Genomic DNA, 13192 nt, shown 5'->3' on the forward strand with positions numbered 1-13192 from the left:
TTATAGCGGCAACCACGAGGTACACTGCAACAGACGACAGCGGCATAACTTGTGTTTCTTACTGGGGCTTTCCCCAGAAAATAATCGGACTGGTGTGTGATGCGTGAGGACCCGCAGTCAAGAAACTCCCCGGATTTTTCCGCGTCGGTTTCTGCTTTGACTGTCAGTTAGCCGGCTAGCTGCTAGGTAGCTCCCTTCAATGCTAACGCTCGCCTGCAGAGCTCTATATTAGCAAAAAGAAGCGCTAGCGTGTTGCTTTTATTTACTCCAGGTGACAGGGATGGTATACCGTATCCATTCGGTAAGCGGACTGGTTGAAAAAGATGGGGAGAAAAAATTTGTGGACCTGGAAGATAACTTTGTCAGTACTCATTAGCCTAGCCTAGCTTAACCTAGCTTTCTAGTACAACGCCAAAAGAGAGTTAGCGCTTCGCCTGTCCACCAGCGAGTTAGCCAATTAGCATTTTAGTTGCACAAGACGACCAGATAATCCTCCCCTGTTCATCCCGGTGGATGGTTTTGAAACGTCTCCGCTGACTAATTCAGACGAAGAGTGGGCATTGAGCTGCTTTAGTTTTATAACTCAGGGGTGTTTTGGCGTTCGGGCTCGCTAGGTGTTCTCTGGTGGAGGGAGTGGTGAAGGTAGGGAGATAGGAAGGTAGCTAAGGTTCCCTGCATCAGGGCAACAAGGTCACTCAGATTATGAAGACCCATACATGTCAACTACACTTATAGATGACACTTTAGTAAATGACAGACGCGTGTGTGTTGTGTGTATGTGTGTATAGGGTGATGAACGCTGGGGTGTGTGCCTGCTGTTAGCTTGCTGCAAGAGAAGACAACACAGCTCAGAAGCGCGCAATAATTGGACCTACTGCTCTTGATATACGTTAAACAGACAGTTTAGTCAGCACAGAAGGAGTTTGATGGACGTGAGGGGCTGTCAGTGCTATACTCACTCATGTATGTCTTGACACATGGCAGCTTGGTCTGTACATAGTGCCTGCTGTCACATATAAGCGTCGTTATGTAGCTTCGGTGGGCAGTCAGTGAGGGGAATGTCCTGTCTTTTTTTATACCTGTTGGTTTGTTTTTTATTTCTCACACACAAGAGAGGACCATGTTTACTAGTTAGTGCCTAGAAGATTAGAGGACTAACATTTCAGCCTACAGATAGGCCGCAGATATCGTAGATTATTCCTATTTTTTTTTGGAGGAGGGACTCCACCAGAAAAACCTGCCACTCTGGATCAAGAAAACTTGCCCCTCGTCACTGGTTGGAGTAATACTCTCAAGCCAAAATCAATGCCTTCAGCGCTGGCAATATTCGCCTGCCGACCCAACTCGCACCCATTCCAGGAGCGGCATGTGTACCTGGATGAGCCCGTCAAGATCGGCAGGTCGGTGGCTCGGTGCCGGCCAGCCCAGAACAACGCCACCTTCGACTGCAAGGTGCTGTCCAGGAATCACGCTCTGGTGTGGTTTGACCACAAGACTGGCAAGGTAAGCGGCAACAGCACTGAAAATTACTTTACTTAAATTGCTTTACTTTGGTTTTTATGTGGGCCTGAAACTACAGTAGATAGTTACTTTACTCCATGTGTCTGTGAAGGTTCTCAGTCATCCAGGTCATCGTAGTCAAAGGAGCTTGCAAAGAAAAGCGTCTGGACTAACTTAAATTTACTCCATGTCTTCTTATGGGTTGGCCAAATAAAGAGAACCACCAGTGAGAAATATCACCTCATTGGTTTGCATCTTTAAATAGACAGGAATAAAAGCCCTATAAAGAGGAATTTTGCAATGTTAGCTGCTCATCTTGTTTACTTATATTTTCCATGAATGAGCCCAATTAGCTCACAACCTTTCTTTTACTGTGTAAATAAGGTTATTACCTAAGAGCTTAAAATGTTGCAGGAGATCCAACTTATTCCAAACTGAATCATGGTAACCCTTACATCAACTTGGGATAATTTAATATGCCTTATAATTCTGACTTGAATATTTATAAATCATTTTTACCTTCATGAATCCAGGTAGCAGATTTTAATACAGCTATCATTATTAATACTAATAATGATAGTGTTGCTGTGGATTTAACAGGCTGCTGTTCAAAGTTTGAAATATATGAGCAGGTTGTGGGATGAAATGAAAAAGCAATGTTAACAACAGTATAATCTGTGACAATAATCTGTGTCACTATCTGTGTCAGTTATGCTGATGGATTAGTTTGTGTCACTATGAATTGTGGGGAGGCATTGTCTCTTTAGTTATAAAGGAAGTGCTGTAGCACATGTTTTTAGTGTTTAGAGCAGGGGTGGGAAATTGATTTTTTCCAAGGTGGCCACATGAGAAACTGACCCTTGTGGAGGGCCACACCAATAAACTGAACTCAGATATGCTCAGTTTTCTCTTCTTTTTCTCACGTGAGCCCTTGGGAAAATGTATTTCTGCCCACAGTTTAGAGAGTTCAACCAGCTCTTCTTATTGCTTCCTCGTCACTTCTGTTAGGAACCTCCATAAGAACAGCTGATGCTGTGACTAGTCGGGGCTTTTTCTGGTTCATAATAAACTTTTAAGCGATTGGGGCACTAAGCAGGATTAGTGAGTGTGTAGTTGAGGTAGGGTAGCTTACTTAACAAATGTGTGCATTTTGCTGATATTGCCCAGCTTTTAATTTTTAAAAAAGGAAGTTTTCAGCAAATTAAATACGGCTTTAAAACCACTTAATTGATAACTCTTTGTTCTGTGGACTGATGTGACTGAACGACTTTGGAGAAAATCTTCACACATATGTTTTTAAATTTAAAGTAGTTGACTTAACCTGCTATCTAAAATTACATAATTGAAAAGGATCAGGATTTAAAGATGCACCAGTTGGAATTTTCTTCAATTTTAACTGATAGCATATACCCACTCTGCTTCAATGCAACGTTTTACTTTCATAATAAAATAAATTGTTAAATTTAAGAATTTTCCCCCAAACTGCAGTACATTACAAGATCTTCTCTCATTGGAAAATTGAAAATAAAGTTTGCCGTCACTGGAAAGAGTTACAAATAATTGAATGAAAATGAGGTGCTGTATACCTACCTTTACCTGTCATATTTTATGTAGGCAAACAATGTCAAGTTCAACAGATTTATATAACAAACCAAATGTCAGGTACTTGCATCATTTCCTAGTATTTTTATAACTTCACCAGATAACAGGGCATTGACCCTTCTCTCTTTTCCCACTCATCTCCGTAATTTGTCTCGTAATTGCTTTGATCTTTTGCTCACGCTGAGGCTGCTGGCTTGTGTCTGGCTCTAAGATCTGGATAGTTGTAGCTTTAACCACTTTTCCTTTGTTAGGTTCTTTGTCTCAGTGGGATTGTTGTTATGAGCTTTTTCACTCTTGTGTTTTACTTTGGCGAACTGTGTCTTCACTTGCAGTGAGGAGGTTAGATGGTTTTGACATAGTGTGTGGTTGTGCATGTGCATATGATGATTTGTCTGCATTGCTGTGTGCATGTGTTGTGCATACATGAACTAGCCTTTTCTCAGTCAGGGCAGAAAACGCTGGCCAAGTTCCTGATTGGGGAGTTGATCGGTGCATCTCTACTGAGTTGGGACCTTTTTGTAGTTACAAATCCAAATTTTGCAGCAACATATTAATGACTAACCTGGCATTATGGATGCATCAACTCAGACTTGTCTTTCTATCAAATGATGGCATTTATCTCTGCCCATCAGGGACCCTAAAAAGCAAGATTTTCACCAAGAACGATTTACTAAATCTGTAGCCAGGCAGTACATTATTAAATGTCAACTGGCCCAACTTAGGAGCCCTCCAAATGTTGCTGCTATTTAGATGTTAGTTTTCATTTATATCTGCACTTATAAAACAGCTGTACATTTTATTTTTTTTCTTTCGTTCTGTTTTTTTAAATAAATACTTCTGACTAACTTCCAGTGGATTCCTAACTCGGCTAAACTTTGTGAATTCTCTCTTTCATGGATGACTTGGTGTTAAAGTTTATTGTAACAGCCACACTAATCATTTTATTGGAGCTGAAAGAGTTTGGACTGTTTAACTGTCAGTATGGTCCCCGTGTTCGATTTTTGGGAACTGAAGGAGACTTTGGACCTGGACATGTATAACTGCCAATAACTGAAACAGAGGTTGAAATCACAATACAAACTTCTCCCATCTCATAGTGTGGGACCATCATTTCATACCATAATACTCATGTGGAAGTGATAATTTATTCTCACTTATTTTAAGTTTGATCAGGCAATACATGGACTGAAAATCTAAATTGTTGCACTCTTAGCCATTAAGAGTGCTCTTGGTTCTAAACCAAAAAGATAAAATGAAAATTTAGTGTATCTGCCAGGTTTTCTTATAAATGGGATGTATTTATTTATTTATTTAAATAAATAATGTGTCTTTCTTCTGAATTATTTAAGTAATTTCTGTCATTAGAAAGTGGACAGTAAAGCCAAGAATCTGTTAAATGCAGAGAATGAGATAAAAATAGTTGTAGGACTCATTTTTCAGACCAGGGGCTAAACTTAGTCCAGGGCTAACCAAAATTCAAAGCAGATATTCATTGAATGCAGCCCACATTCCAGTCTACGATTAGACTTAATCCCTTTCAGGGGAGCCAAACTGTTGTTTTGTTAAAAGGCACAGGTCTGAATGTAAATTGGGCATATAAAATCTGTGCGTTGTTGCATCTGTAGTTTCTCTGCTGAACAGGTTAAACAGGCTGAGACAGCCACGGGATTACCCAGCACTGTGGTATGCAGGGACTTTGAAATACCCTCTGTATGTCTGTGTGTGTGTGTGTGTGTAAAGGCAGCACAGGCTATTTATAACGACACTGGCAGCGTCATCCTTTCCTCTGTTCAGGAATAAACGCACATGCAGACTCACACTGATCTGTAGGATCTTACCATGCACACATGCTGCTGAATGTATTGAAACAGGGGAGTAATGATTTGAGATTATTGGTTTATCACTTGAGTTTTTATTATTACCAGGGAAGTTTTTTTTCTTATGGCTCATGAAAAGGTTGTATTTGCTCTCTATATGTGTGATTAATACAGTCAGTTGAATTTTAATGTAATAAATGTAGGACCTAGATAATTCTTTTCCTGTAGAATGAGGTTTTGTTTGTGGCGGTGTCGGGGCAAAGGGCATGTGTCCACACACAAGCATGTCCGTGTCAGGTAATGTTTCGCAGTTTTTCATTAGGTTCTTTATTTTTAACTTTTCACAGTGCTTCACACTGGTTTTACTTGTGAAGCAAACAGGTATACATGCACGCACGCTAATAAGAGTTTTTTTCCCTTACAGTCAGTATTTTCACATCAAAAGACCAATAAATCCTTCATTAAATTGCCTGCATGGAGAGTTTCAATGTGAAGGAAAGTGATGTTTTTTTCTGCTTCCATCCACTGATATAAAAAAATATATATCTGTAGATACTAATTATTCTCGCATATTTGGATTATAAATATAAAAGTTCATATCTCCAAAAAAACAGTATTACTATAGATTAAGCTTCCCAGTAGTATATGAAGTCGAATGACCACTACCTTGCGTTCTAGTATTATTACCTGTTTTGCAATTAACTCGCATAGATTGCATGGGACTAAGGCAGCAGAAATATGTATTAGGATAATGCTACACACACACACACTCACTCACTCACTCACTCACTCACTCACTCACTCTAAAAGTGGCTTGCCTAACCTGTACCTCATAACCGTAGTTTCCTCTTGCAGAAACAATGTTTGTGTGTCACATGACTCTGCAGTTTTAGTTCTTGTAAAAATCAGTCTAATGTGAAAGGGTTTGAGGAGTGATTGCTGTTTGGTTATTCACTATACATATATATATCTCCCAGCCATATATACGTGTGTATACATGTATATGTATATACGTGTGTATACATGTATATGTATATACGTGTGTATACATGTATATGTATATACGTGTGTATACATGTATATGTATATACGTGTGTATACGTGTGTACACAGGCTATCAACACCTACACCCTGCCCGTGATCAGGTACCCAGCTGGTATAATAAGTTGGCCAAAGGAGGAGATAGAAGCCACTGACATCAAGACAAGGAAGCTCCTTGTTTCACCCCAAGTCCAGCACCCTGAGGCTGTACGCTAAGCGGATGGAAGGAGGCCGGGGACTGGTGAGTGTCAGCACCACAGTCCAGGATGAGACGACGAACATCCACGAATACATCATGAAGATGGCCCCAACTGACAGCGTGCTCAGTGAATACCTCAGGCAGCAGAAACCCAAGAAAGAGAAGGATGGCGAGGAACCATCATGGAAGGACAGGCCCCTGCACAGTATGTACCACCGGCAGATAGAGGAGGTGGCTGATATCCAGAAATCCTACCAGTGGCTGGACAAAGCTGGACTGAAAGACAGCACAGAGACACTAATCATGGCAGCACAGGAACAAGCTCTGAGCACAAGATCCATAGAGGCTGGGGTCTATCACACCAGGCAAGACCCCAGGTGCAGGCTGTGTAAAGATGCCCCTGAGACAATCCAGCACATAACAGCAGGGTGCAAGATGCTAGCAGGCAAGGCATACATGGAACGCCATAACAAAGTGGGCGGCATAGTGTATAGCAGGGGTGTCAAACTCAAATACACAGTGGGCCAAAATTCAAAACTGGAACAAAGTCGCGGGCTAACATTAATATTTATTTAAAAAAAAACTTCCTCCAGATATAAAAATGAATCTTTTCTTATGGACTCAAACAGGTTTAGCTGGAAAACTGAATTTGGAACAAGCATAGCTTAATACTAAACAATATATATATATTAGCTGTATAATACCAGTAGGCCAGCTCTAATAGTAATTTGGTATGGCTTCGCGGGCCAAATGTAATTAGGCTGCGGGCCAAATTTGGCCCGCGGGCCAGAGTTTGACACCTATGGTGTATAGGAACATCTGTGCCGAGTATAACCTGGAAGTTCCAAGGTCAAAACGGGAGATGCCCCCAAGGGTGGTGGAGAATGACTGAGCTGAGATCCTGTGGGACTTCCAGATGCAGACAGACAAAATGGTGGTGGCAAACTAACCGGACATAGTGGTGGTAGACAAACGGCCATAGTGATAGATATAGCGGTTCTGTATGACAGCAACATCAGGAAGATGGAACACGAGAAGCTGGAGAAGTACCAAAGGCTCAGAGAAGAGCTCGAGAAGATGTGGAGGATGAAGGTAACAGTGGTCCCAGTGGTAATCGGAGCACTAGGTGCAGTGACTCCTGAGAGAGATGGGGGTATTTATGCACTTCAAAACTGGAACTACTAGTGACCTTAACTACTGGTTGTTATATTGTTCTTACCTCAGGTTTTTTGTTTTGTTCTCTTTCAGCTATAACATTTCTGTCAATTCTGCTCTCTTTGTTTGTGTTTTATTGCTTTTCTTTTCTCTTTTTTCCATATGGTAAATGGCCTGTATTTGTACAGCGCTTTACTAGTCCCTAAGGACCCCAAAGCGCTTCACACATCCAGTCATCCACCCATTCACGCACACATTCACACACTGGTGATGGCAAGCTACATTGTAGCCACAGCCACCCTGGGGCGCACTGACAGATGCGAGGCTGCCGGACACTGGCGCCACCGGGCCCTCTGACCACCACCAGTAGGCAACGGGTGAAGTGTCTTGCCCAAGGATACAACAACCGAGACTGTCCAAGCCGGGGCTCGAACCGGCAACCTTCCGATTACAAGGCGAACTCCCAACTCTTGAGCCACGATCATTTCCATATTCTATTCTTTCCCACCTCACCTCAGACTTGTCTTTGGGCTGTTTCTTCACATTAATGAAGGTAATCTTAACTGCTTGAAGAAGCTCTTTCTTTTTTTTCTTTTTCCTTTTTTTTTTGGCCTGTCCCGTTTGGCATCAGAATTGTTGTCTAAAGGCAAAGAAAGATGCCCAACGGATTTACTTTACCAAACTGACCATCCCAGCCTTGCCGTAATGGTCCATTTGATTCACCTTTTATTGTTTATTTTATTTTCACTTACTGAATACGGGACAGACTTGATTGGGGGAAAGAAGGGGAGAAAGAAAGAGGGAAAGAGAAACAGCTGAGAAGAGGGACGGGGGAGAAGGGCAAAAGACAAAAACCAACAGAACGGGCAGAGAAAAAAAAATGCATATATCAATCACCTGGATCACCTGCTGAGAAAGAAAAAAGAAAACAAGCAGAAGAGAACAAGAGTAATAGAATAAACAACATCACAATGATATATGGGAATATGACAGTAAATACTAAATGTTAAACATTATTGTGCAGCACATAAGATCAACAGAACACAGTGTGCTTTGAGGTAGGAGCCAAAAAGGGTGTAGTTTGTGGGTGTGATCACCCGTGTGTACACCTGTGAGCATGGACACGCTTGTTTTTTGTTTTTTAAAAGGTTCCTTCATGTAATAATCTGCTAGAGGGTGTGGGGGGGCACAGCCCCGTCCTCCAGGGCATGAAGCAGGTGTGGAGGAGATCAAAACTCCAGACATCCAGAGGCCCCCAGAACACAAGAGACCAAGGAAGACCAACAGAGGGGCAGCTAGAAGAAGAAGTTCTTTCTGAGGTGGTTTCTAATCACTTCATGTGTATTTATACACTTTGAACTTGCAGCCCATGTTTAATTACCTCTAACGTCTCTGAAACTTGACTGTGAGAAGCTCATAGTCTGGCAGAAAGAGCACACCAGGTCAGACATAGTCCTGAACATTATTAGTGTGGATTTGCACCTGTTAAACAATTTTTTTTTTTTAAATCTATAATAGCAGTTGCCTATTGACTCAAAGATGTTTCAACATCTCCCATAGTAGTCAGGACGGCAATGCCTTTATCACTTTCTGTCTGAGATCTGTGAGTGTGAGGGACATATTTCATATGTAACAAAAAGAGGCAATGATTGCCCACTATGTCAGAATAAACTGACATAAACATGTCTAACCATATTCTGCACATGTATATGGATCTAGCCTGCAAGAAATGAGGGTTGCTGATTTTAGCTCTGCTAGCCACAATCACCAAAGCTCTCAAGTACACATGCAGTATTTTTATGGCCAATGTTTAACGTCATCTACCTGACTGTGGTCAGTTTACTAATGTTTGTGAGTGTTTGCTGGTTTTTCTACTTAGTTGATTCGTCTGACACCCTAGACTTCAAGCAGACAGGGAGCACTGACCTTTTACATTTGGTCAGGTTATAGTGTCTCAGTCAGACTGAGAGACTAACTCTATGCTTGCACGCTATGCCGTGGACTCCTGGTGCCGCTAACTACTGCAGAGGAAGGATGAGCTAATTGACATGAACGCAGCTGGTGAGATGAATATCTGAAGGGCTCTGAGAGAAAATAATGAAGTGTTTATTTAGGTAGTAGCCATCATGGGAAGGTCAGAGTCGACCCAGCTGCTTCTCTCTTAACCCTGGAGGTCCTGGGACTTCAGTTTAGGAACGGTATGGCTTCAAGAGCTCCAGACAGTCAGACAGATTGATTTGTAGCAAGAGGATATGTCAGTCAGTCATGTTTTCTACTTTCCTCAAAGCGCTTTAAAAATTCCTGATAAATGTGACTAATTGATAACACTCTGTCTGTGCACATATCCCATTAAATTTCCCGCTGTTTGTCATTACTCACTACTCTTACACCTGATCTTTGTTTACATGTCATAAAAAATGTGGGTAGTGCACCAAAATGTTATAAATGAATGAATAGGGTTATTATAATGTTATAAGTTAATCTAGAAACGACAAATGTAAATAATTTTCCTTCAAAGTGGCCCCAGAGAACCACATGTCCTACCTAATTAGAAATGGTTCTTAGCAGACTTGTCTTGGATCAGAATGGCTGCTTATAGGGCGGTGTAAAGAGCTGTGACTGAATATTAAAAATCTGATTTATATATAATTGAATATTAACAGTTTTCCTTGTTTCATGGATGGATGTTAAAGGAGTGAATATATACATAAGCAGACTTGGTTCTTGCACAGTTTTGTCTGAACCAATTTTTGCCAGTTTGAAAACCATAAATGTAATTTTAGCTTTAATAAATGAAAAATAAAATTATTTTCCATTTTCCCCATTGGCAGGACTGTATGACTGTCATAATATTTCAAACCTACCCAGCCTTTTTAAGTAGATGGTAGTCAAAAAAATAGGGTGGACTTTATATAATATAATATAAATAAAGGAAGCTTTACGTCAGATTATATCAGGTTTACGTCCCACCTCACTGACATGAATCATAGGAACAGTTTTCCCAGTTGGGTTGGGCAGTGTGTTTAAAATTTTCCGCCAGACAATTGCTGATATATTGGTAAAAGTAAAAGCCTAACCTCACCCATTACCACCGACACCACCACATGAAGAGTTGGTCATAATAGTGAAGAGAGCCAATATATTTGTCCATTTTCCTAACTCTTTTTACAGGTCAGTGTCTGTAGCCACTGACCAGTTTGTCAGTCGGATGGACTCGCAGGCAGATACTTGTCAGATTAAATCCGATTTAGACTTAGTGAGGTGATCCCTCTAATACAGCTGTATTACTCACTAGTTATCCCACCAGTCATTCATTCATCCAGTGTGTTTGTATGCTGAGAACCCTAACACGTGCCAGTAGACCAGATCAGACCAGACTTAGCATCCTGCAGGACATAGACATGACTGCACAAGCCAACTCTTCTTGTTTTCTTTCTTTTCTTTTTTCTGTCAACATCTGCTTGTTGTAGGTTTTAAAAAAAAAAAGTAAATCATTCTATTTTTATTTATACTGAACATAGAGCTGGGCGATAGAACGATAACGATATGTATCGCGATATAACTTTTACTCGATAGAGAAATTAAGCTATCGCGATAGACCTCGCTGAATCACGTGAAAGAGTATGCAGAGAGTTTACAGATGAGAAGCAAAAAAGAGCCGTCAGGTGCTAAATAAATAAACCTTTGACTCAAACTTTTGAAAGAAAATGGTAGCTGTTACAACTTATGTCTAAAAATGTATAGTTTCATGCATCGGTTAAAACACTCGACTCCAGGTAAAGGACGCCCAGCTGGAAAAACGTCACGCAAGTCGAGTTGCCCGAGATTCACAGAATTGACAGAAAATGTTACATTTTTGTGATTTATATCGTTATCGGACGATATCAGGATATGAGATTTTGGTCATATCACAGAGCCCTACGTCGGTATGTCACGCGTTGGGAATGAGAATGCTCTGTATATGAATCATGTTAAATACTTTTTTACCATTTTCATAAAACAAAATTTTCATAAAACTAAAGTCAATGATGAGGAAGGTAGCCAATGTGGATTTTAACACAGCATCATTGGTAGTTAGATCATGATTAAAGGCAGCCAAAGAGCTGGTCAGTCATCCAGGCAGCTGGTGGAAAGCAGTGCTGACAGCAGAGCAGAGTTGTTGTCTGGTGTCAATAATCCACGGCATGGTAATAACCTCAGCATGAATGCCAACAAGGCACAAGAACGTTGCTATACAGAGTGGATTCAGATCTGTAGTACACTTAATATCTGAGCACGTGTGTGGAGGAATAAGACTCTTTTGGCAAGAAGAGCAGCCTGGCAGCCTCAGCTTTGGCATCGTTCATGTGTTTAGTGATAGAGTGCTGCTTCCAGATATTGGAGCAGGATACCACAATGGATCTTTAGAAGTGCAGTTTCTGACCGTTATGAAACTAGGACAGATGTCTTATTTACATCCTTTTTAAAAACAGCTTTTCAATAACCCAAAACATCCAGTAGCCTTTAGGTGAAATGTATTTTTCCTGTTCCTTAATGCATACCATACCATACCATACCATACCATACCATACCATACCAGCTTTATTTATAAAGCACTTTAACATAAAACCAGGGTTCACAAAGTGCTGTACATATACAAATAGCATAAGCAAAGTAAAATAAAATAACTAAACAAATTGTATGAGCTGACATCCTGAATCAGCGACATATTTAAATGACCAATGAGATTTTCTTTATTGGCTTTAAGTGATGACTGAATTTGAACCAGGTTACAGTAAATGTGAATATTTTTTTTCCCTCACTGGGAGAAAAACATGGCAGATGAAGTTTGGTTTCATCTTTAACATCTCCTTTGCCTTGGCTCTTTAAACAGCTGCTGGTAAAAAGCTGGGATAGTCTATTGAGATGGATAAATTCCAAAATGTATCTTTAAGTGTTGGGGCTCTGATATCACCACTGTCAATGGGAACAGCAGATATTCTGATGTCCTGTATGTCATTCTATCTCTTCTCTGTCTGAATTTTGACTGATCCTGACATGTTGCTGCAGATTTTAGTACATTTTAATTAGTATTTAAACATGTTAGGCTAGAGGCAGTCTTCATAACTTGTTTAGACACGATGCAAGCTGTTGGGAGCTTTTTATTTTTAGACTGTAGGGGTGTTAAAGCCCATTTACTATTTGTATGTGTGTTACATTATCCTATTCTACACCAACTCTATTCATGTCTTTTTGTGTGCTAAGTCAGTGAGGGTTATACCAGGAACCCAGTGTACCAAGATCAACATACAAACTCCAGCTGAACAGGAACCAGCTTTGTGGGAAGATTATTGTGGAAGAGCTGAATGAGTAAACGTCTTGTTCACTCAAGTTAACAGGTGAACCAGTTGATTGGTCAGAGATGATGCAACCCATCTTCAGCTTTTTAGTACTTCCTCAAATAGGAATGATGATGCTGTTAACAGTTAATCCTCATGAGCTTGTTAGAAGTCAACCTGGTTTGGTTTATATGTTAGCAACTTTTAGGTAAGACTATTGTCAGGATTTTCTTCTGGCATAGAAAGTTACTCACCTATTTGTATTCTTTTGAGATTTGAATTTAGGGGAGTCACTGTCTGATTATGAGGTATAAATACATGGACAGCCATAAGCTACCTGTTCTGCTAACTTAAGGTACTGAATTGGACCTGTCCACCATATCTGTGTCTTCAGAAATATTTTAAATCACATCGTCTGGCAAACAATATGGGTTGTTGTTTGATAATGACGATCCAAGAAGTTTATGTTCCAGTTTTGATGAGTTAAATTCTAGATTTTTTATTAGTGTGTTACTTAGCACCTGTATGGTTTATGGATGCAGTTTAATAACGGCATTTTG

At 40.4% G+C, this 13192-nt stretch overlaps 1 protein-coding gene across 8 annotated transcripts in view; it reads left to right on the forward strand.

Annotated features, from left to right (window-relative positions):
* Positions 1-13192, forward strand: part of slmapa (sarcolemma associated protein a) — an 82680-nt gene that overhangs the window by 111 nt on the left and 69377 nt on the right. For 7 of the 8 annotated variants that reach the window (XM_086292973.1, XM_086292971.1, XM_086292974.1 and 4 more), the window contains exon 1: positions 1-1503. This exon is cut by the window's left edge. In XM_086292973.1, coding sequence (XP_086149099.1) covers positions 1306-1503 — 198 coding nt within the window. In that variant the 5' untranslated portion in view covers positions 1-1305. The remainder of the gene's footprint in view (positions 1504-13192) is intronic. The other variant, XM_086292972.1, reaches the window with a different exon arrangement.

Source organism: Aulonocara sp. 'chitande type north' Nkhata Bay, linkage group LG5 (assembly GCF_057382095.1).
Source record: "Aulonocara sp. 'chitande type north' Nkhata Bay isolate Kocher_YH1m ecotype deep benthic linkage group LG5, A_spYH_male_GT1.1, whole genome shotgun sequence".
In the NCBI taxonomy this organism is placed as follows: domain Eukaryota; kingdom Metazoa; phylum Chordata; class Actinopteri; order Cichliformes; family Cichlidae; genus Aulonocara; species Aulonocara sp. 'chitande type north' Nkhata Bay.